Source organism: Pinus tabuliformis, chromosome 6 (assembly GCF_031772625.1).
Source record: "Pinus tabuliformis cultivar Carrire ecotype Pingquan chromosome 6, CPIR1, whole genome shotgun sequence".
Lineage (NCBI taxonomy): Eukaryota > Viridiplantae > Streptophyta > Pinopsida > Pinales > Pinaceae > Pinus > Pinus tabuliformis.
Genome location: NC_142292.1, coordinates 1,397,231,345 through 1,397,254,986, shown reverse-complemented (window position 1 = coordinate 1,397,254,986; position 23,642 = coordinate 1,397,231,345). Strand labels below are relative to the sequence as shown.

Sequence of the window (23,642 nt, the reverse complement as noted above, 5' to 3'; positions counted from 1 at the left end):
GTGCGTCTTGTTGAAACCATCTAGCAGTTTGATTTCTTAATCAATATGAAATTGATCTCCAACCATCACTATCTTTTGTACTTTGTTACATGAAGGAATTTCACTACCACTTGGCATTGATAGGTGTTATTGATGGGCCCTTGTTTCCATATGATGGTTTTTGAAATTTCGTGTTTTTCTGACAAGGATTCATCACCTATTCCATAATCAATGCCACAAATTTCACAATGGATCTTTATTTTAGATTCTCCCTTTTCTGAATATACTTTGAGAGTAATTTTCTCATTGACAAACTCTTCCATTAAACTTTTAACTTTTTTTCCCCAAGATGCCAAGACACTAGGATCAGCAACTATGGCTTGTTCCACTAACAAAGACATATTTTCAACTCTTGGTTCTTTATGCATAGGTCCCTCCACATTCACTTCAATGTTTTCAAAGATTGGTATTGTTTCCACTACATTTTAACACTCTTATTCCACATCAAATGTGCCTAGTTTCCTCTTGATGCCTACTAGTGTTGTATAAAATTTCCATTTTTTCTCTTTCTTTGTATTTAAACCTATTCCATCCTTGATAAAATAAAAAATGTATCCAACAATTTCATCATCCAAAATTTCATCACCAATTTCAGAAAATGTAGAACCTTCTCGACGCTTAAGCATGCCAATGATAGAATTTTCTTCACTGGTAGCAATTTTATAAAACAATTCCATCTGTTTTTGCACATAAATAAATGAAAAAAAAAGTAAAATTCCACAAGCATATTGGTTATTATAAAACAAAGAGCAAGGAAGCAAGGTATGAAATTTCAATTCAAAGCTCCATAAAACATGAAGAAATATTACTACTTGGATGAGACACCTTGATTCAAAATGTAGTATTAGTGGATTCCTCAAATGGAACTAAAACCATAAATAAAAAATATTACTAAAACAAATTTGAGAGTTGATTTATTGTTGCACTAGAACTCTTTTCAGCCTCTTGGGTGGGTGTTAGAATACATGTTCTCGACCATTTAAAGCATATAGATTGAGCAAGGCCAATGTGGGTTGTAATTCTTTACTCTGATAATTTCTTCTTTTGAATCGCATTAAGTAGTTTGGGGCAAAGAAACTTCAAAGGAAATGACATTTGGGTTCTATAATATTGAGTACACTCCATGTCAGGATCTAGTGAGAATACGTAAGTTCAATAGAACTAGGTTGACAAATGGGTCATTGTCTAGACAAGGATGATGCCTTGGAATGCCTAGGTTACTGAGAATTTTAGTATAAAAAGAACCATAAGAATTTGATGGATTTTTGATGTTGTTTTCATTAAAACGGGTTTTCAATTTCATTAGGACCATGGAGAGTGGAGACTATGTGCTTTGGTTTATTTTTGTTAGAGACTCTACCTCTGTTTTATGGTCCGTAGACCATTTTATCCTCTAAAAATGATGGTTCATTTTCTAGGAGTTCTAATGAAGGAAGATTCACCCATCATTCATGTCTATTTTCTCAACACATCTCATATCATAGGGTCGTTATGGATGTAGATGCAGGTACATAAAAGGTTACATGAAACCACTAGAGGTAAGGGCTATAATTCATTTCTTTGTTTCCATTCATTGTACATAACTCAGCTATGATATAGAGAATTATCAACTTAAAATGTCACATTGATTGTGTGCCTCACTTTTGCGCAGGTCCAAAGGCACTTTCAACTATGTAACGAAGCACAAAGACATTACTTGCAGTAAATTCAATACAAATCGAGGGAAACTCCTCCAAGACAGAACCTGAGGTTAGTTGGATTGGAAGTTACTTGTTCAAAACTTTCTAAGTTGGTGTAAAAAGTTAAAAGTGAATGTTTTGAGTCTACATTTTCTTATTTGACATTCTCTACTGCCTGACATATCTTCTCTATTTAGAGAATCTGAAATTTCCCTTCAATAATCCTAGCCTACAAAATGTTTTGGATATAGTTTCCTCACTTAAAATGGTAGAAGCTGCATATAGAGAATTTGAAGGTTGGTGTTAGAAAGAAATCATGGTACCCATATGATATAATAGTGTAGTTTTGGAAGGAAGAAATAGAAAAACATATGAGGCTGCAAGAATTGCCAACATAAGAAAAATTTTCTTCTCCTTTCTTTAGGGACAAGGAATCTTCAATATTTTTTTGCATGAGAAGGCTACTAGTGACATAGCACAAGTAGAAGAAAATGGAAATCGTTTAATTCGTGAAAAGGGAAGTGTGTGAATGAATGGAGTACTTGTTGTTCGACCCATGGCAACAACATTGGGATTTTCTAGTGTTGTATCTTTGAACAAAAATAACTAGCATTTTCTTCTTTTCACTTTATGTTTTAGCCCTGATTGAATCCTTTAATAGGATAGGCACCATTCCATAGATGCACGATGATACAAATAATGAAATTATACAACTATACACTATCGAAAATCGATCTTCAATTATTCTTTGTACCGCGGAGTTGGGTCAAGACTCTAGTTGAAGATTAAACTGAAAGATCTTCTAGCTTATGGGCACCTAGTGTGTGCTTTGAATTGTGTTTCCAAACCTGTCTTCAAAGAAGATGAAACCTGACTCAATATTGACTACAAGCGATGGTGGAATTTTCCCAAAAGGTTTCTACCCAATGGCTTAATAGATTCCTCCTTAAACTATTTTGTTTCTTTGGTAAATGTAGCATTCCTTTCAATAAGAATGTTTGTATTGTGTCATGTCAAATCCACCAAGGCACTTTCACCAATTATACTTTAAGATACGTATTTCTATATTCGATAGAAGTAAGTTGATAAATGTATAATGCCACAGCCTAAACAAGGAGGAGGAGAGTGGAGACTGTGTGCTTTGGTTTATTTATGTTAGATACCATGCCTCTACTTTGTGGTCCCTAGATCATTTTATCCTCTCCAAATGGTGGTTTATTTTTAGGAATAATGATGCAATAAGAGAAGGAAGAGCTAGCTAACATTACTTTCTTTTATCTCAAAATATTGCAGATCATAGGGACCTTGTGGAAGCATATGGAGGTATAAAGAAGGTTGTGCGAACCATGATGGGTAAGGTCTATCCTTTCATGGGTTCCTTTCATTGTACATGGCTCTGTTATGCTATAGAGAATCATGAACCTAAAATGTCACACTGATTGTATGTCTATCTTTTGAGATGTCACGTGGCTTTCTATGTTTCTTTGCATCATCATCCTTCTCTCACACACATTTACTCACCTCTTCTACACTAGGTTGGCCTCAAAATTGGATACTGAAAGTGAATTTACTTAAAAGCGAATCCCTAAAGACCAACATGAAACCCAACATCTCTATAAATGGAAGGAAATTCTGCAACAAAAAATATTTGGGGCATATGGTAGTTATGTTATGCCATGGGAGAATTGATCAATGCACAACAAATCTATTGGGTTGAAGTCTAGCCATAAATTTTTTGTAGATCACTCATTGGTCATGATGGAAAAGGGTCAAACCATGTGGCACAAGGAAATCCTTAGCAAATACATATGCTTTTCAAATCTGGTTTTTGAATGCAAGTAGTTAATTCGAGTGTGAAATATCGAGAAAAGGGATGTCAATTTCTATCAAATCCACACCCTGATACAATACATCTCATCCAAAAATCCATTTTGACTGAAAGAATACCCTGAACCATGTATTCCTCAACAACGCATGGAATTTCTAAGGACACACAAACTACTATAAACTAATGTTGATGCTTCTATGCCAGTCTGTCATCTAGGCACTAATCTATGTTCATGTTTGTGACTAGTCATTATTTTCATATTTTTAAGGTCTCCTTTTTTTAAAGGGTTTTGGATGGGATCCCCAACACTTCCATGAAATTTTCTAAAATTTCGGGTTGGGGCAAGTCTCGACACATACCCTGGACGTGGTTCCATGTTCTTGCATCCCTATTGTCCAGAAACTTGGTGGAACATTGTGTGTTGTTAGTGAACAAAATGGTCAAAATTAATCATCCACAAGTCTTAATGATTTTTAATGAGTATTAATAACCCCTTGCACCTATTCAATTCAACAAATGCACCAGCAAAAACCACACACAAAATTTATTCTCACAAAATATGTGAAATGAATCCTGTAAACATTGGTTTTAATTTTGAAGTGTACTCAATTTCAATGCTAAAAAATATCTCGATTGTTTCTGGGGTCATGACTCTATGAATATTTTTGCAAAATACTGCAAGCCAAGATGTGCTATGGTTTCCACTCATCCTTAGGTTGGTAATCATATATTTGTAAAGTTTTGGCAGTTTAAAAATTCTTTCGAAGCATCCTCTAAACTTTAAAGCAATAAGACACAACCAAAGTGAAGGGAAAAAAATCTACGAACAAATACATGTAATTAGTGCAGAAAATAGGCTCTACGAGCCATAGAAAAAGGTCTTTTCTAGACAAGAAAACATCGTGGAATAAAAAACCCCTCTAAATTTTAAAGCAATAAAACACAACCAAAGTGAGGGAAAAAAACTCTATGGACAAATATATGTAATTAGTGCACAAAATAGGCTTTAACAGCCATAGCGAAAGGTCCTTTCCAGACAACAAAACATCATGGAATAAACAACCCTAATATTCGCTTGATTTGGTTCTCTTATGGACACCAAAATATGATCACAACATTATGAGCCACAGAAGAAAAACTAACAGTGAACAAGATCGAAAATGTTCACGCCCACTTTCCTAACTTGTTGAGGTCACAAATAGGAAGAGGGGATTGCATGGAACCAAAACACTTACACAAAACCCTGCATCAAACAAAAACAGAGAAGAAAAAACATTAAAATAGTGCACAACATAGGGAAAACGCCCAAGCATGAGTGCACTACACATGAGTTGCACAATTGCAAAAAAAAATAAAGATATGCCAACCATAAAAGGATGTCAAAGATGTAGTGTCTGTAGGCTTAAAACACTTATATTAGAGAGGATTGGCTCAATTATCAAAAGATAATTTACAAATGAGGTTTGAGTAGTGTATTTAATAATGTATACACAACTCAAGTTGGGTGCCCTCCCAAGAGGGGTTATGGGTCGGCATAAGTAGGGTACACTCCCGAAGAGGGTTATTGAGCCTACATATCAAATTTGACTAGGTTTGCTTGAACCATAACCTAATAATACACCAAATAATCACATTAATGAGAAATAAGAGTTAGTCATATGAAAATGTGGGGATTAAGCTATTCTCAACAATGATTCACCAACAATTGTAAGATTATCTGAAACATCCACGAATCAAACATCTAAAAATAAAATAACCATTTGACCTAAAGAAACTGAAGTTGTAAGGTTATCATAAACATCTATGAAACAAACATCAAAATATAAAACACCAGTTGACCAAAAGGAAATCTTCCATTTGCATGAAACTAGGGGAACAGACACTAAACTATGTTGTACCATTTGAAAGACTGTCGTTCATCCCCTTGTGGTCTAATGGTTGAGACAAAGAATTTCCATAAAATAACATATGCTCAAACCCCAATAGACATAGGGTAGTAGAATATTTGCTTTAAACAAGTTCAATGGCCCCAAACATTGAAGTTCATAGATCCCTGCATGTTAAAAAAGGTGTGTACCCATAACAAAAAAGAATTTGAAATAATGTTCACATGCAATTTGAGATAATAGCAATATCATTTTCTTTGTCCCACTTTTGCATACCACTATCAAACTTCTCAAAATCTAAAATCAATCCTTAATTCCAAAATATAAGAAAACATTGTTCCAGAGATGAAAGAGTGTCTGACAAGCATTTTTCCTAAAAGATTTTAGGGAATTGTGATAGACAAATTCTTGAAAATTAATATCCCCATGAATAGTAGAACAATGTTTGTCATAGACAACAAGAAAAAATGAAACATGCCCAAAATTTCTTGCGTTGAATATGATTAAAGGGGCATGATAATGCATTTGGTTGGTTGAAAACTTGTGTGAGAAGGCTTTTCTTCCACCACTCATTGATTTCATTGGTAAGGCCAACCCCTGGAAACAACCTCAAATTATCAAGGCCATAGTTGTATATTCAAATAAAGAAGAACATATAATCTAGAATCTCCAATTGTGTCTTCCATATATCCCAAGTTCAATTAAAATCAAGTTCCTAGCTGATTAATTGTAGTGAGTGACTGTTATTTTATAGTTTTACCCAACAACACTATATTGGAGATTAAGGATATGGGTGTTGAAACATACCAAGCTTCCTTGGCCAGCAGGGCACTGACTCGATCCAAATAATCTTTGATAATGCTCTATGAATCCTACCATAGAATTCTGTCTGCTTCATTACCAATTACAAGATTTAAGTGTACATTCCACAAAATATATAATCCATAACATAAAATACAGTACAGTTCTTCATTCAAAATTTGCAATAAATAAAGTCATAACTGAATACTAATCTTTAAAACTAAGTTAAACATGTGGAATACCTGCAAAGTAGTGATTTTCCAACTAGCTGTAATCATCCACTATGGATGCCACCCACGAACTAGGATATGAGATGACAAGGTATGGGAAATTTCACCCACTTCTCTCTCCCTAAATTTCACCCACTTATCTCTCCCTAAATTCACCGTTAGAGCTCTACAAAGAATTTTTCACTGTTGCTTGATCTTTCAGTGTTGCAAAGGTGTGGTTCCAATAATAAAGAAACACAATGAAGAGTAGAGGCAGGAAGGCTCTGGTCAGGTAAGGTCTTGCAATGGGTACATTTACAAGATTTAAGTGTACATTCCACAAAATATATAATCCATAACATAAAATACAGTACAATTCTTCATTCAGAATTTGTAATAAACAAAGTCATAACTGAATACTAATCTTTAAAAATAAGTTAAACATGTGGAATACCTATGAAGTAGTGATTTTCCAACCAGTTGTAATCATCCACTATGGATGCCACCCGCAAACTGGGATATGAAATGACAAGGTATGGGAAATTTCACCCATTGCTCTCTCCCTAAAATCACCGTTCGAGCTCTACAAATAATTTTTCATTATTGCTTGGCCTTTCACTGTTATAGAGGTTCGGTTTCAATAATAAATAAACACAGTGAGAGCAGAGGCACGAAGGCTCTGGTTAGGTAAGGTCCTTCGTTAGGTACATTTACAAGATTTAAGTGTACATTCCAGAAAATATATAATCCATAACATAAAATACGGTATAGTTCTTCATTCAAAATTTGCAATAAACAAAGTCATTACTAAATACTAATCTTTAAAAATAAGTTAAACATGTGGAATACTTGCAAAGTAGCGATTTTCGAACCAGCTGTAATCATCCACTATGGATGTCACCCATCAACTAGGATATGAGATGACAAGGTATGGGAAATTTTACCCACTTCTCTCTCCCTAAATTCATTGTTATAGCTCTACAATTAATTTTACACTATTGCTTGGCATTTCACTATTGCAGAGGCGTGCTTTCAATAATAAAGAAACAAAATGAAAAGAAGAGGTGTGAAGGATCTGGTTAGTAAGGTCTTGCGTCGAGCGACCCAGTCAAGTCCTGAGAAACTTGATAGCTAAAAGCTTCTAGGGTTCAAACAAGTCCTAGGGTTCAAACAACAAGAAAGTTGTTAAGGTTCAAATGAGCAGAAGTAGGTGGGTTGCAGCTCCAAAATGCAACGAGTGGTAGGGTTCAAATGAGAAGAAAGTTGTGAGGGTTCAAACGAGTAGAAGCAAGTGGGTTGCAGCTCCAAAATGCAACAAGTCCTACGGTTCAAATGAGTAGAAAGTTGTTGGGTTCAAACGAGCAGAAGCGAGTGGGTTGCAGCTCCAAAATGCAACGAGTGCTAGGGTTCAAAGGAGAAGGAAGCTACTAGGGTTCAAATGAGCAGAAGCGGGTGGGTTGCAGCTCCAAAATGTAACTCTTTCTCTCCGCTCGTGAAGTGTAGCCTGATTTTTTCCCACGTGTAGCCTGATTCTTTCCCTCCACTTGGCCAAAGAAATATATCAACAATACCTTAGGTTATATATATTATTGTATAGTATATTAAAACCATTTAGGCCCTCATTATAACCCCAATATATTATTTTGTGATTTTTCCATTTTTAATGCCCCAATATGAACACATGTGATATAATATTGGTTTGCCATTGATGCCCCCATGATCATAATCATGTCGTGATGATGAACCTTGATAGGGGTTCGAAACACATCGACTATAAGGTTTCTATGTGATCTCTCCCGAAGATCTTGGCTTAAAGCTATGATATTATAACAAAGTCAATTTACAAATTAAGAATTTCCATGGTGAAGTAGAACTAGATCTTGTGGTTAAAAATCGTGTTATATATTTTCTTATATAAAAGCATCCAGTTTGAGAAATATCATGGCCTATCAATACCACATGCCCAGAAAAACCTCATTTCATATGACACTTGTTCATATGACATTTTTCAATGAATTAATTTAATTATAATGGGAGAAATGACATAATTACTTCGGAGATAAAGTTTAACTTTTAATTTGTTAAATACTTACCATTCCTCTAATAATTATTGATAATTAAATTAAAAATTTGGAAGCCCTATTTGAAAATAAACAACCTATACTTATTATGATTTTAAAATTTATTTAAAAAACACCTAAACATCCTTGTCAATTTTAACTATAAATTTAATAAGTAGAAAGGAGTTTAGTATTATCATTTTTAATAATTTTCAATGATAAATATTATATTTAGTGATTATTATGGTTTTAAAATTTCATTTTTTTCAGAAAATATCTGGGCAGATCTACCCAAGGGGATCACATCCAGCTTTCTCTTAGAGCATAAACTCGAGGGAGTTAAGGATTATTGAACTTGTCACCTCCCATTAGCAATGAAAACTCATCTAATTCAGCTAATCTTCAGGGCTAATTTTCTTTTAAAAATCACAATACAAACAACTTTATAAATTTCAACATTCAAAAATTTCAACATTCAAGTCAACTGGTAAACAGGAATTTAATCTCACAGATTTTTATTTTCTTGATGATGAATATCATATTTAGTGGTTATAATGGTAATGGCTGAATTGATCCATTTATATATATATATATATATATATATATATATATATATATATATATATATATATATATATATATATAATTCTGTTGGGTAGCTTTTTACTTTATATTGATAGTGTAATTTAAATATTTTATGTTTTTACAATTTTGTGTAATGAGTTTCGCAAACTTTGGCAAAATATTATTGAAATAAAAAATTTGAGTTGTTAAATGTGTATAAATATGTTTTTGGTGGATTTTGAAATTTAAAAGTACTAAATTTAAATATTTTATTTTTTATCTTTTTATTAAAATTTAACAATATAATTATTAACTGAAATCAATATTATTTTTAAATAATTGAAATATATTTCAATCGAAAATTTTCAAACCTATATATTTTTAACCATTATACCCACTTTTACCAAGCTAATGGGAAAGCTAAGGACATTGAAGGTTACCAAGCGGAAATCTTAAAAATTGGAGGTCCTGTCCTCATCCCCCACATCCATAAGCTTTTCAATCAAGCAGTCAAGCAAGGGTTCCCCAAACCTTGGACTGAGAGCCTCATTATCCCTATTTTTAAAGGTGGGGATACAAATAACCCCTCTAATTATCGAACAATTATGATCAACCCTCTCTTAGCCAAGTTATATGGTAGTATTTTGGAAAAGAAGTTAAGCATATGGCTTGAAAGTGAAGGTAAGTGGGCTAAAGGCCAAGTAGGTTTTAGAAGGCACCACTCAACAACAGACCACCTTGTTACGCTTAAGATCATTGCAGAGGAATGTCTTAATGATAAATCCAATTTATTTTGTTACTTTGTGGACTTTAGAAAGGCTTTCGATATGGTTCCTAGATACAACCTTTGGAATAGATTAGAAGAGCTAAAGGTTCCTCTCGAGTGGAGAGCTATCGCTATAAGGTTATATGAGAATGTAATTGCCAATCTAAAGAGCAATGAAGGGTGGTTGAAAGATATTAAGTGTAACATCAGAGTTAAGCAAGGTTTCCCCCTCTCCCCTATCCTATTTGGCATTTACATCGATAAGCTCGAAGGCTATTTAGAGGAAGCAGGATGTGATGGCACGATATTAGCTGGGATAGTCGTCATCCTTCTTCTTTATGCTGACGATATTGTTCTTTTGGCAAGGTGCCCATCTGATCTTAATAAGCAACTCAGGCTTCTTAAGGATTTATGCTCTACCATGGGTATGACTGTTAACACTGACAAAACAAAAGTTATGATTATCAAATCCAAGAAGGAAACTTACGCTAATTTTATGTATGACAATAATAACTTGGAGGAAGTGTATTCTTACAAGTACCTAGGAATTGATATTCATCACAAGCTCAGCTGGAACCATAGCATTGAGAAAAGGATTAATGGGGGGTGGAAAGCTTACTTTGGTCTTGAAAATAATTGTAAAATAGCAAACCTCGTAATGTGGGATAAAAAGAAGTTCCCCTTTGAAACTTTAGTCACTCTTGTTATCTTATATGGCTGTGAGGTTTGGGGTTGCAGCATCTCCAGAGAATCATGGAGAAATATTGAGCAAATCCAGAAGCATTTTATAACTTATAACCTGAAAATTAAAAGTAATACACCCTATCCCATTCTCCTTATAGAAGCAAGTCTTCCCCCTATTGAGAGCCTAGCTATGCTTAGGTTTCTGTTGTACAAGCACAAAATCAGTAACATAGATGATCATAGACTTCCTAAGCTAGCTTTAAATTCTAGCCAAAACCACCTAAGGCTCAATCGAGGGTGGCATAAAGATACAAGGGCCTGGTTAAACTATTGGGAGATCAATGAAAATGATGCATTGCAAAACATAAATAACATTAAAGATATTGTTACTTCTAAGTTCAAAGAAAAAATGTGGCGTGAGAAAGATTTAGCGGCTAAAAGAAAATTAAGTTATTATAAAAAGGTCATCAACCCCACCCTAGAAGATCAAAGGTATCTATCTATTTTAACTAGCTCAAAGAAGAAAATTAATATGGCAAAGATTAGAACGGATTCTCATGAGCTCCATAGTGAAACAGGTCGTTGTGCAGTTTCTAAAACACCATGGATGGAAAGGATCTGCCATATATGTGAGAATAGGAACATCGAGGATGAAAACCGATTCCTCTTAGAGTGCCCCGCGTATAACCACATTAGATCTTAGTTTCACAATCTTTGTTACAATACTGACCTTCCTAGCCTTTTACAATGTCAAAATTATAGTGAGCTCGGGAGGCTTCTCTCGAAGCTTTTTGAGCATAGGAATAAAATCTTAAATCAAAATAGATAGTTTGTTTCTTTAAGTCCGTTAGACCATTATTTGATCTCACCTGAGGTTAACCATCATCATCATCATATACATATATTTCAATTACATTTCCATATGTTACCTGATTTATTTTTATGTATATAATAGTGTATATATTATATTATTGGTAGGTTAGGAATTTGTCCTTCTTCACTAACAAAAGACAACAAAGCATTCACATAATTATTTTAAATTTATAAAATAAAACCGTAAATATTAAATATCAATTATTATTATTATAATAATAAAATTATTAAATTTATTTTTTATTTAAAAATAATTGCACCATCTAATTTTAATAATAGCAAATCTGTTCAAACTCATATAACAACTTTCTTAATATATAATTTTCTTAATTTGAATCCATTCATTTTGGTTTACATTAATTTAATAAAAAAATACGCATTACTATATTTAATCTTTCTAAATATTTAGAAAACCCAATTTTAAAATAAATGTAAACTAATTTATATAGGTACAAATTTTTTTATTTAATTTTAAATTTTTTTAAATAGCATTAAATTAGAACAACAAACATATCACTTGTGAACCATAAAATAACCCTAAAATTGACAATAATAACAATTCTAAGGTTTGTGCGGGCTACCGTTCAAAGTGCGGACGTTATGGGTTTGGTATTTGTGATAAAGTTGTCGACATGTCTTCCGCCTCTTTTCGTGTTCATGATTCATCACGAGAGAATCGCGCCATTCTTCGTATCCTGATCCGATTATTCCTCTTCAGTTCTCGACCGCCCTCTCAATTTAGCTATTTTTCGGTATAGTCACCTATATAAATTAAGGATGATTTATAACAAAACCATATGCTGTAAAAACACAGTGCAGCAGAATAGGGGCAGTAGCAAGGGAAAACTATAGCGACAGTGGCGCAGAACAGTAATCAATAGAGAAAATGTCGAAGCTTTCTCTGGCTATTGCACTGTTTGCTTGTGTCGGCATTACAATAATAAATTTTATCAGTGCCGCACAGGAAAAGCCAGAAGAATTCAATTACGATGAAGCACTCTCAAAGGCCATTCTCTTCTTCGAAGGGCAGCGCTCTGGAAAACTTCCCTTGAATCAACGAGTGAAATGGAGGGGGGACTCTGCTCTTTCTGATGGTCGTCTGGCTGGTGTAATGGCCGTAATCCAAAACAAATAATGCAATTCAATCTAAAAAAATACCCACTTCCTCAATCAGAAATTTCTATTTTCTCACGCTTCTCTTTTGATGATTTTTGCTGGCAGGTGGACCTGACGGGGGGTTACTACGATGCGGGAGACAACGTAAAATTTGGATGGCCCATGTCGTTCACAGTGACATTGCTTTCTTGGGCAACTACTCGTTATCAATACGAGTTACGTCGGAGTAACGAGCTAAATAACACTCTCCAAGCAATTCGCTGGGGAACGGATTTCATTGTGAAGGCTCATTCATCTCCTATGACGCTGTGGACTGAGGTGGGCAATGGGGACACCGATCATCCATGTTGGCAGCGGCCAGAAGATATGGATACTCCTCGAACGTTGAAACAGGTCAACCCATCTTCTCCTGGCACCGAGCCTGCTGCCGATGCATCCGCAGCTCTGTCGTCTGCAGCCATTGTTTTCAGGAAGTTTGATCCTTCTTACTCAAAATTATTAATTCAGCGTTCAAAAGCTGTGAGTACAAATTTCAGTAACTTTGGAAATTTTTTATCGCGATGGTATAATTTGGAAATATTTTAAAATTACATTATCAAGATTGGTTGGATATTTGGAATTAACTAATAGGGTTAGTATTTGGGACGATGTGAAAAAATCAATTAATCTCTTTGAACAAATAACATGTATGTATCATTGTTTATAATTATTCAACTATTAATTCTAGGCAATGATGCATTCATGCTAACTTGAAGATCGATTGATTTTTTCATCTTCTATTAAACATGAATTACATTAATTGATTCCAAATGTAAACTAAATCTTAATAATGTGATTAATACCAAAAACATTTATCTACATTATGGATCACAAAAGTCTTAAATCTAACAATATTTTAAAAACTTATTACTTCATCATATAAATACAAATTTCATTCAGTTTAAGATTTATATTTAAATGAGATATTTTAAAAATATATTAAAATCTAATTCAAATATGCCAGATTAATAGTTTTATGTAGATTACTTGATTCTTTTAATTTCAAAATAGTATGGACCAGCTTAATGGCTGGATCTAACTCTTATCCTTTAAATTCCAAAATATTTTGAAAACATGGTATTGAATTCAGTTCAAAGATTTTTAGCTATTTTCCTTCTGTGACTGGTGTATATATATGTTAATTTTCTGTTGCCTTGTTTTTGCAGCTCTTCGAACTTGCAAACAAATACCGTGGGTCTTATCAAGCATCTTGCCCTTACTACTGTTCCTATTCCGGTTTCCAAGTATGTACTCCTGCACACAATTATACACCAGTTTTATCCATTCTGTGAACAAAATTGAAGGCACAAAAAATTCCAGAAGGTTTGAGTATTAGATGAACCCACTGTACTTGATGTATCATATTTATAATTTTCATAATGCTGAGCAGGACGAACTGCTGTGGGCTGCTACATGGCTTTACAAGGCAACACGGGATCGATCTTATTTGCAATTTGTGTTGGATAACCAAGGATCCAGCTCCCCAGTCACTGAATTCGGTTGGGATAACAAATTTGCAGGTGTCCAGATACTCTTAGCCCAGGTAACCAGTTCGTATACAATGCAGGTTTTTTGTCACTGTTACTAAATACCGAAAAACTGATACTTTAATCCAATTTAGTTTTGTTTTCTTAATATTAACAATGGTTTTCAACCACTTTCCTAATGTTTGATGATACAAACTTCCACATAAATTAACTAATCTAAATTTCATACGTGTCACTAAATCTATTTAATAAAAAAATTAAAATTGCTATGGTAAAAAGAATAATAAACTTTAACCAATTCAATTAGTAGCTAACAACACTTTCACCCATAATTGGTAAGAAGTATATATCTTAGCTCATAGAATAATAAACTTTAACCAATTCAATTAGATAAATAGCTAACAACACTTTCACCCATAATTGGTAAGACGTATATATCTTAGCTCATATAACAAACCGTTTTGATGCACAGGAATATCTATCTGGAGCGAAGTCGTTGCAGAAATTTAAAACAGAGGCAGATTCCTTTGTGTGCGCCTTACTGCCCAAAAGTAGCACAGTGCAGATTCGAACGACTCCAGGTTTAACCATGCAAACCAATAAAATATTTTTAAAGCAAAGTATAGTTGAGTAATTGAAATTGTAATATTACTATATTTTTATATAAATTGTGTAAATGTGCATATAACATTCAATACTTCAATATTTTTTACAAATTTCCAAAACAAAAGTTTATTGTGAATATTTCCTACAAATTGACACAATGCATATGTTGAAATAATAATATTAAAGTTATGTGGAACTTTAGAAACTTACATGCCTTAAAACTTGAATACTTCAATGCTTTGCAATTTAGAGGAATTAGCAGAGTTGAAATTGTATACTTCCTTAGATCATTCTTCTTTGGCCTTCCTTGCAAACTAATAATATGAAATTTGCAGGTGGGCTTTTGTTTGTAAGAGACAATAACAACTTACAGTACGTGACTGTGGCTTCACAAGTACTCCTAATATACTCAGAGATACTTGGAGACGCAAGGATTTCTTCAATACAGTGTGGCAGTGTTCCAGTTTCACCTTCAGATATTAAAAGCTTTGCAAAAACACAGGTAAATAGATTAGATTTCTGAACTTAATCTTGGAATCTACAATCCACCTAAGGATGTCACTGGAGCTTCATGACATCAAATATAATTATGAAACCAGCTTTCAAGATCTGACTGGTTTGAATATATGGGCTTGATCAGGTGGACTATATACTCGGCAACAACCCATTGAAGATTTCTTATATGGTGGGCTTTGGACCGAAATTTCCCGAGCGTCTTCATCATCGAGGTGCTTCCCTTCCATCTATTCATGTACAGCCTCAGAAGATATTGTGCAAAGAAGGAATGAGTAAATTTTACGACGCCAATTTACAGAATCGAAACATTCATGTGGGCGCTGTGGTGGGAGGACCTGATTCAAATGATCAATTCACTGACGCGGTATCTGATTACAAACATCTGGAGCCGACGACATACATGAATGCTGGGATGGTTGGCGCCCTTGCCGGCCTCGTCCGCTGGGACGCGTGGTGACAAAGCAAAATGAGATTGCGTAGCTTGCCTGCTTGTTTGGTCTTTGATTAGGGCTCCCTATCTTTGTATCCACTGCTCTACAAGTATTTCTTATAATGCCTACTAATCTACACACGTTGGATTGGGGCAGAGTTTGAGTTGTGATGACACATAAGCCCACCAGTTTCCACTGTGCAACCAGTTGTCTATGCAGATATTCATTTATTTTTAAAAGTATATTCGAGAAATATATCACCAGTATTTTATTTATTTCCATCTCCTTTTCCATATTTATTTGTAAAAATAACAAACTCAATTTTCACGAATGAAAACTTACTTTTTTACCTTACTAACCAACTGTTAAAAACCAATTAAAATGTAAAATACCATTCATAAAAGAAACAAGGTGATACAGGTTTTAGGATGGGTTGCTTAGTTTAAATATAGTAATGTTGTATTTATGTGATACAGGTTTTAGTATGGGTTGTTTAGTTTAAATATAGTAATGTTGTAATTTGATAAGTGGATGATACATTTTTAAATAAATATCAAACATATAATAAAGTAAATTAATAGTTTAAAAATTATTTACTAAATTATTGAATATGTAATGTTTTCACTCTCAATAGTAACTATCTCAAGTAATATTTTAAATATGTTGTAGAAATGTGAGTGATAAAAAAAACTAAATGAATAATAAAAAGTGGTTTTTCAAATTACCATATATGTAAGACTAATTCACAATTATTATGTGAATTGACACAACAGAATAAAAATGGTTTGTTTTCTTATTGGATATTTCCTAAATAAAATGGATAAAATATATTACGCGTTTTTATTATGGAAATCTTCAACAACAATATGAATAACTATGAAAGTCTCTAATCACTTAGGGTTTGTATAGTTTCTTTTTAAAATATTTTAAAAGAAGTTGTTTTTATTGTAAGTAAAAATAGTTTTAAATATATATATTCGTCCTTTTGATATACATATGTTTTCAACTTAAATATTTTAAATAAAATTTTAAATAAAATTTTCAATGAATTGAAAGTAATATGATTGAAACCTACATGATTTTTTTGACTTGGATTAAATCTTTTAAGCAAAATAGATAATGCGGAAAAAGATAAATTATATATATATATAATTTGATTAAAAAATAAATATTAATAAAATATAAAATTTTATATACTTACATCCATGTATCTCTAAACATTCAATCTTTTCTAAAGAGAAGAAAACGAAATTTTTGTGCCCCTCTCTCTCTTTTTCGTGCCCTATTTTGGGAGATCAAAGTATTACAAGTTTTGTTGATGCTGGAAGTTGATACATAGATGAAGTTGTTAGAAGACACTTTGAAGATATGGGAGGCTGAATCAAGCACTTAATAGTTGGAAGGAAATTCCTACTTTTGAATAACTATGGATTGACTACACTCAGGAAGAATTAAGGGTCCTATTAGTTTCCAATTCTGAAGATATTTCGAATGCTTACATTTTTCAACATTAAGGAAAGAAATCAACAAGACCAAGGAAGAAAGTTGACATGTTCAAGATAGAATGATATCAATGTCATAAGAAGGTTCACTATAGGACTGACTTTCCCGACAATCCAAGAAACAATTAATTACAATGTGGCAGTTTGACCCAACCCTCATTTAACTTCTAATACCATGAATTAAGTTGTTGGAACTAACGAATTTTGAAATCAAATTATGAGCGGTTACAAATAGCGAAATCGAATTTTAAATGACACAACATTAATCTTCTATTAAGGATTTATGATATCCAACCATGCATAACATTAAATGAAAATAATATAGATTTTCATTTTAAATTTTCATAGCAACTGTCATGCTTAAGCCCAATCGAACATCATTACAACATCATTACCCTCCGCAATGCACATGGCCATCCAATTAAAATGGTTGTCACTGAGGATCCATATTAATTTAATTTGGATCGCTGTAAAATAAGTAATTCACTTTAAAAAAACAAATGAGGCAATATTGGTATTTACTTCTGCTCTAATCTAGAATCAAACAAAAAATAAAGATTTCATTTAAGAGTATAATGAATCAAAGAATGAGAGACGTGTGGATTACAGATACACTAGTAATCAGTGAGAAGTTAGTAGTAATCAACGAGAAGTTAGAAGTCACAACATGTGCAGGGCTTTAATTGCCAAATAGATTTAATTGTTAATAGATAATAATAGAAAGTTATTAATAAAATTAAACTATAGACTAGTACTCTATAATCATTATCAAATAAGATGTTATACAATACTACTAATAAGATTTAAAAAAAATAGATTCAATTGTTATTAAATAATAATAATAAATTATTTATAAAAGGTGTGTACATGATTTTTTGTTCCTGTGGGACTTCTACATTGGAGAAATCGGTCGCTCCATTAATCAAAAGATTAGTGAGCATGCAGCAGACCTTAAGCATAAGCGAACTAAGTCTTTCGCTTTAGGTGAGCATGCAGCAGACCTTAAGCATAAGCGAACTAAGTCTTTCGCTTTAGGTGAGCATGCTGAGAAAACTAATCATCATGTTTGTATTGAGGAGGCTAGTATTATTGCTAAGGTTTCGCACTTCCATCATCGGAAATTTAGGGAAACTTTTGAGATTGAAAAGAGGCCGAGTAATCTCAGTAGAGAAGATGGCTAGAAAATATGTTGGTGTTGGGTCCCAACACGTATTCCGCTTTAGGTGAGTATGCTGAGAAAACCAATCATCATGTTTGTATTGAGGAGGCTAGTATTATTGCTAAGGTTTCGCACTTCCATCATCAAAAATTTAGGGAAGCTCTTGAGATTGAAAAGAGGCCGAGTAATCTCAGTAGGAAAGATGGCTGGAAAATCAGTCGGTGTTGGGTCCCAACACTCTTTTCCTAGTCATTGTTCAGCTCCTTTTTTTTTTCTACTTTCTTAACTAATTTATTTATTTTTATTTTTATTTATCTGTTCATTCATTTTTTATTTTTATTTTTTAATCTATTATTATTATTATTATTTTACCATCTACTTTCTTAACTATTTTTTTTATTTTTATTTTTATTTAGTGATCTATTTATTATTTATTTTTTTTCTTTTTTTTTTTCTTAACTATTTTTATTTAGTTTCATTTTTTTTTTTTTTTTTATTTATTTTTTTTTATTCTTTTTATTTTTTATTTTTTTAACTTATTTTATTTTCTCGTTTCTTGTTATTTTTAAGTTGACTTATATTATTTTTCTCATTTATTTATTCATTTGTTATTTTTATTTTTTAACCTCTCTTTCTTTTATATTCATATAATTTATTCATATAAGAATGGTCCTGTTTTTAACTAAGTTCCATTCAAATACTAATTTAACTTATAATTTTTAATTATTTATTAATAATTTTTAACTAACTATTATCATAAATTATTTTTATATATTTTAAGGGATTGGTCCCCTAGGATAACTTTTTTCCCTTAAATTATTAAAAAAGTTTTGATCCCAACACAATAGTCAAAAGTAGCTGTTGGTCTTGCTAGCCGTTGGAGGCTCTGCTCAGTCTATTTAACTTGCTAAGCTGGATCTGTTTTTTCAACTTGTACTGACGATGAACCACACTGGTTGGTTCGAAACGCGTCAACAAATAATGTTTCATGTGATCTTCGCGGAAAAATCTTTTGTAAACTAGATTTAATTGTTATTAAATAATAATAAAAAATTTATTTATAAAATTAAACTATGGATTAGTTAAAAAAAAAATTAGTGAACAATATATTATTAAATCGTCAATGCCATACCTGATGGAAGGTATAATAGAGATGGTTTTCAAGCAGAGCTAGAAAATGGAAAGCCAATGCAACAAGCCCATGGCAAGATCCTTGTCCAACATCCCACACAAACTCCTACATTTTATGACAACAACAGTTAGAAATAATTAATTCCTACTTGTCTATGGTTGTATTCTCCATTTGAGGAGTTTGTTCCTACATAATAGAAATTTAGTTTCTCCTAGTTTAGTGTGTGGTTGAGAGAATCTCTCAACCACACTACTGTATGTCTAAGATAGCATTCCTATCTTAAGACTATTGATTGTATAAATATGTGTGTAATATCCTCATTAAATAATAGAATATATTATTGAGTGCCTATAATTTTATCGTGGTATCAGAGCTTCAGAGCCCGTAAGGGCCTTTGGCCCTTCCTGGGCATAGAGAAATAAAGAGATTGGTTTTCCAATCCATTTTTTATTTGTCCATCACTGTGGCGTTGTTATATTTAACATTGTACAGAGGCCACGCTGCTGGTTTACGAAACAAAGGAATCAACCGTGCTGCGTAAAGAGTCAAGACAGTGAGAGTTTGGAGATTTGTTGGCGATTGTTTAAGAGCCAACACCTGTTGGAGATTTTTGAGAGGGTGAACGAGCCGAGTATTGATGAACCTGTGTAGATATCTGTGTTAGATATGTCGTTGCTTGAGCAGAACTAAGTTAAACTAGCTGGGTTAAATACCAGGGGCTGTGGCAGAGGCGGAGCCCTGGGTGCTCACATGGTGGCCGCCCCTCTTACCAAAACGCCTTTTGCGCATCGATTTCCAAACCGATGTCTTCCAGAAAGATGCAGCCTGTGACAGTTGCCGTGGTGTCTGGCAGGCGGAGGATTTGGAGTTTGTCGCCCTCAGAGATGATATGACGAAACAACGGAGGACAAAGATGTGTGAGGTTGTGTGAATTGGGGAGCAACCATTTTTCTGTGTGCGGTTCTGGGTGTGCCAAGGCCGGTGATGGCTGATTGGGATCTAAAGTCCAGATCAGTAGCCGGTTGAGGAGTTATGGAGTGTTGCGCAGATGGCTAGCTGTTCAACCGAATTGTAAAGAGGGGCCACTCCAGTGAGCGCTGTCAATTTGACCAGGATGATCGTTAGCATCGTGGAGAACGCTGAATGTGTGTGATCAGGGAGTTGAGATCTACAATTGCGTGAAGTTTGCAGCACAGTTGTGCTGTAACCCTGGTACTTCATTCTTTTCATTACCAATTCTGCAGGTGTTGGCCCAGATCAAGGCTGAATTTGCAGAGGAAAAATTATGACAATTGCAGTTGTTGGGCGCAGAGGAGAAGAGAGGCAGCTGTTGCCGTAGCAATCAGAATTAATGGTAAGCGTAAGTTCATGTTCACGGGGTTTGCCAGGCAAAGGCACGTTATACAGTTGAGGATTGTAAGAAGCTTACAAGAATACCGTAATCTGTTTTTTGTGCAACATCGTTTGGCTGGACGGCTTATATATCCAGAATCATTAAAACTTTTACCTCTTTATGGACTTGCTCTGTGTAAGTCCTTGGCTCTACGAGGAGGATTTGAAGATGCTCACATTAATGAGCACTCTGCAGCTGGTTTTAGTATGATGATAATACCCATTAAGAGACTGTTGAAGCTTCGTTATCCATGTTTAGGTCGCCTTGATGAATATTTGCTAAAGGGTGGAGATGATGCCAAAGCTTCACTTCAACGTCTGGTATTGTCTGCTGAGAGATTGGATCCTAGGGGTGCTTTTCTCTATGATGATGGTTTTCGCTTTGTTCTTTGGTTGGGGAAAGTATTGCCAGCAAAATTTGTTAAAAAAATTGCTTGGAGTTGAAGCAGCCAATGGCCCGGATCTGTCCAAGATACCAATAATTGAGCAGAATAACGAGCTCTCACGAAAACTCTTAGCCACTCTAAGGACATCTCAGAGGCACCAGTTGTTCCTGTAGGTGATGAGAATGTGAAAGAAACAACAGCCAAGGTTGAAAAAGAAGTCGAGATCATTAGCACCGAGGAGAAAGGCCACCTATAAACTGAAATTGGCCTTCAGAGACGTGCTAAGGAAATCTTGGCTAGGTTTCCCCTTATTTATGATGATTTGTTTATGGATCGAGAGTTATTTTTTCTATTATTTGCAGTCCCAGCTTCCATGCCACACTATGATTTGAGGTCCTGATTTGTGCCTTGTATTAGACATGCTCCAATGCAAATTAATTTCATTGTTGTTTCTTTGTGGGAATAGATTGTTTCCTGTGTATATTTGTTACAGAGATATCAAAGTTCTGATAGCTTGGAGGATCGGAGGAGGCCGGACTTGCCCGGAGGCCGTGAGGAGAGGCCGAGGAGGTTAGATCTCTGTTTTTTGTTTGCAGGCCACAATTTTTTTGTTCAACAGATCTGTTGTATCATGATCTGGCATGGTTGATTCTCTGATATACGCTTGTTTGCTGACTGGCGTTCTATTTACTGTATCCCTTTAAGACCAGCATTCAAGGGATCTACTCCAATTAATCTCTCAGATGGGCTCCATCAAGTGTTGCGTTGGGCTCTTGGATCAGTAGAAATTTTCCTGAGCCAGCATTGCCCCAGTTGCTGGTGTTTTGGAGATACAATGGAGTGGGGTAGGTATTGATGATTGGTGGAGAAATGAGCAGTTTTGGGTGATTGGGGGTGTGTCAAGCCCATTTTTTTGCTCTCCATTTGTCCTCCAACAAGGGCGACTTGGTTTCTAGCCTTACTCTTTGGCCATGAAGTAAATGCTACTGATTTTCATAATAAGTATTTCATGTCATGGTATTTTATGTTATTATTTAAGTGACATTAGTATGACCAACTATTGTCACAATGCTGAGTGTGTTGGAGTTGGTCATTCCAACACTAAGCAAATTTGCAAGGAACAACACATGACAGTGAAAACGACATCAATTGGAGCTACATCCGAGATTGGAGGATGATCGAGATCCTGTTGCATATTGTTAGCAAGCATAAGGCAGTATTCTTGAACACTGTTCTTGAAGGGAAATTTGTGTTCTCTTCGTGGGGCTGTGAGTGCCTATGTTCTGGTTTCTTTATCAGTGGACCTCTCACAGATGAGGTAAAGGAGCAGCGACAATGTTTATGGTGGACAACAAAATAGATGTTTGTGTGAGTTACTGTGGTTTCTGGAATAGAATCCCTAGCATGTAATTATGGTCATTGTATGTACCCAGAACCATTGTATGTGGAATCAAACGTAAGTTTTAAAGGCATCTGAAAGTTCGTGGTGATCTTAAAACCACTTTGTAATGGTTTATGGTCAGCCTGAAACCATCTTTTTTCACTGTAAAGTGATGGTTTATGGTGAGCCAGAAACCACATATAGAGCCTTAGTGGCTACAGGACTTGCCCGGTGGTGGCACATTTAAGTTCCGGATTTGCCCGGTGGTGGCAGATCGTAGATCGGACATGCTCGGGGGTGGCATATCGAAGTTGGCAGATTTGCTCGGTGGTGGCAGATCGGACTTGCCTGGTGGTGGCATATTGAAGTTGGCGGATTTGCCCGGTGGTGGTAGATCGGACTTGCCCGGTGGTGGCATATTGAAGTTGGCGGATTTTCCTGGTGGTGGTAGATCGGACTTGCCCGGTGGTGGCATATTGCCTGAGTGGCTAACGTGTGCACAGGAGCTTTGTGCTCGTAGGAGTAGGTGGACTGCAGTAACACCTTGCTCACGGTCTCAGATATTGGTGTGTCTGAGGACAAGAGGGTCGGCGTACTTTTCTATCTGACAGTTGCGTCGAAAGGCGCAATCATCGCAACTGTTTGCGATTGTTATTTGGACATGAATATTTGGCTTAGAAAGGCACTGATCTCTCTTCCTTCTGGAGGTTCTGTACATGCAATTCGCGTGATGGTGGTGGATTTTGACTATCATGACAAGTAGTCATTAAGGGGGAGAGTTAGAAATAACTAATTCATACTTGTCTATGGTTGTATTCTCCATTTGAGGAGTTTGTTCCTACATAATAGGAATTTAGTTTCTCCTAGTTTAGTGTGTGGTTGAGAGAATCTCTCAACCACACTACTGTAAGTCTAAGATAGCATTCCTATCTTAAGACCATTGATTGTATAAATATGCGTGTAATTTCCTCATTAAATAATAGAATATATTATTAAGTGCCTCTAATTTTATCTACAACCACGCCAAAAGTAATTTGCTTTAGGATAGAGTCAGGGATAATTATTTTAACTTTTTCATAGTTGTTGCGTTGAAACGTTTCCATATG

General features: G+C 34.6%; 1 protein-coding gene across 1 annotated transcript; it reads left to right on the top strand.

Moving 5' to 3' along the window:
- The first annotated feature begins 12,275 nt into the window (after positions 1 to 12,275).
- Positions 12,276 to 15,610, top strand: LOC149263867 (endoglucanase 20-like). The gene is made up of 7 exons (XM_089391533.1): positions 12,276 to 12,497; positions 12,611 to 13,024; positions 13,711 to 13,788; positions 13,935 to 14,087; positions 14,504 to 14,612; positions 14,973 to 15,139; positions 15,278 to 15,610. The coding sequence occupies exons 1-7, from the start codon at positions 12,276 to 12,278 to the stop codon at positions 15,608 to 15,610; spliced, it is 1,476 nt and encodes a 491-aa protein (XP_089247659.1).
- Positions 15,611 to 23,642: the final 8,032 nt, after the last annotated feature.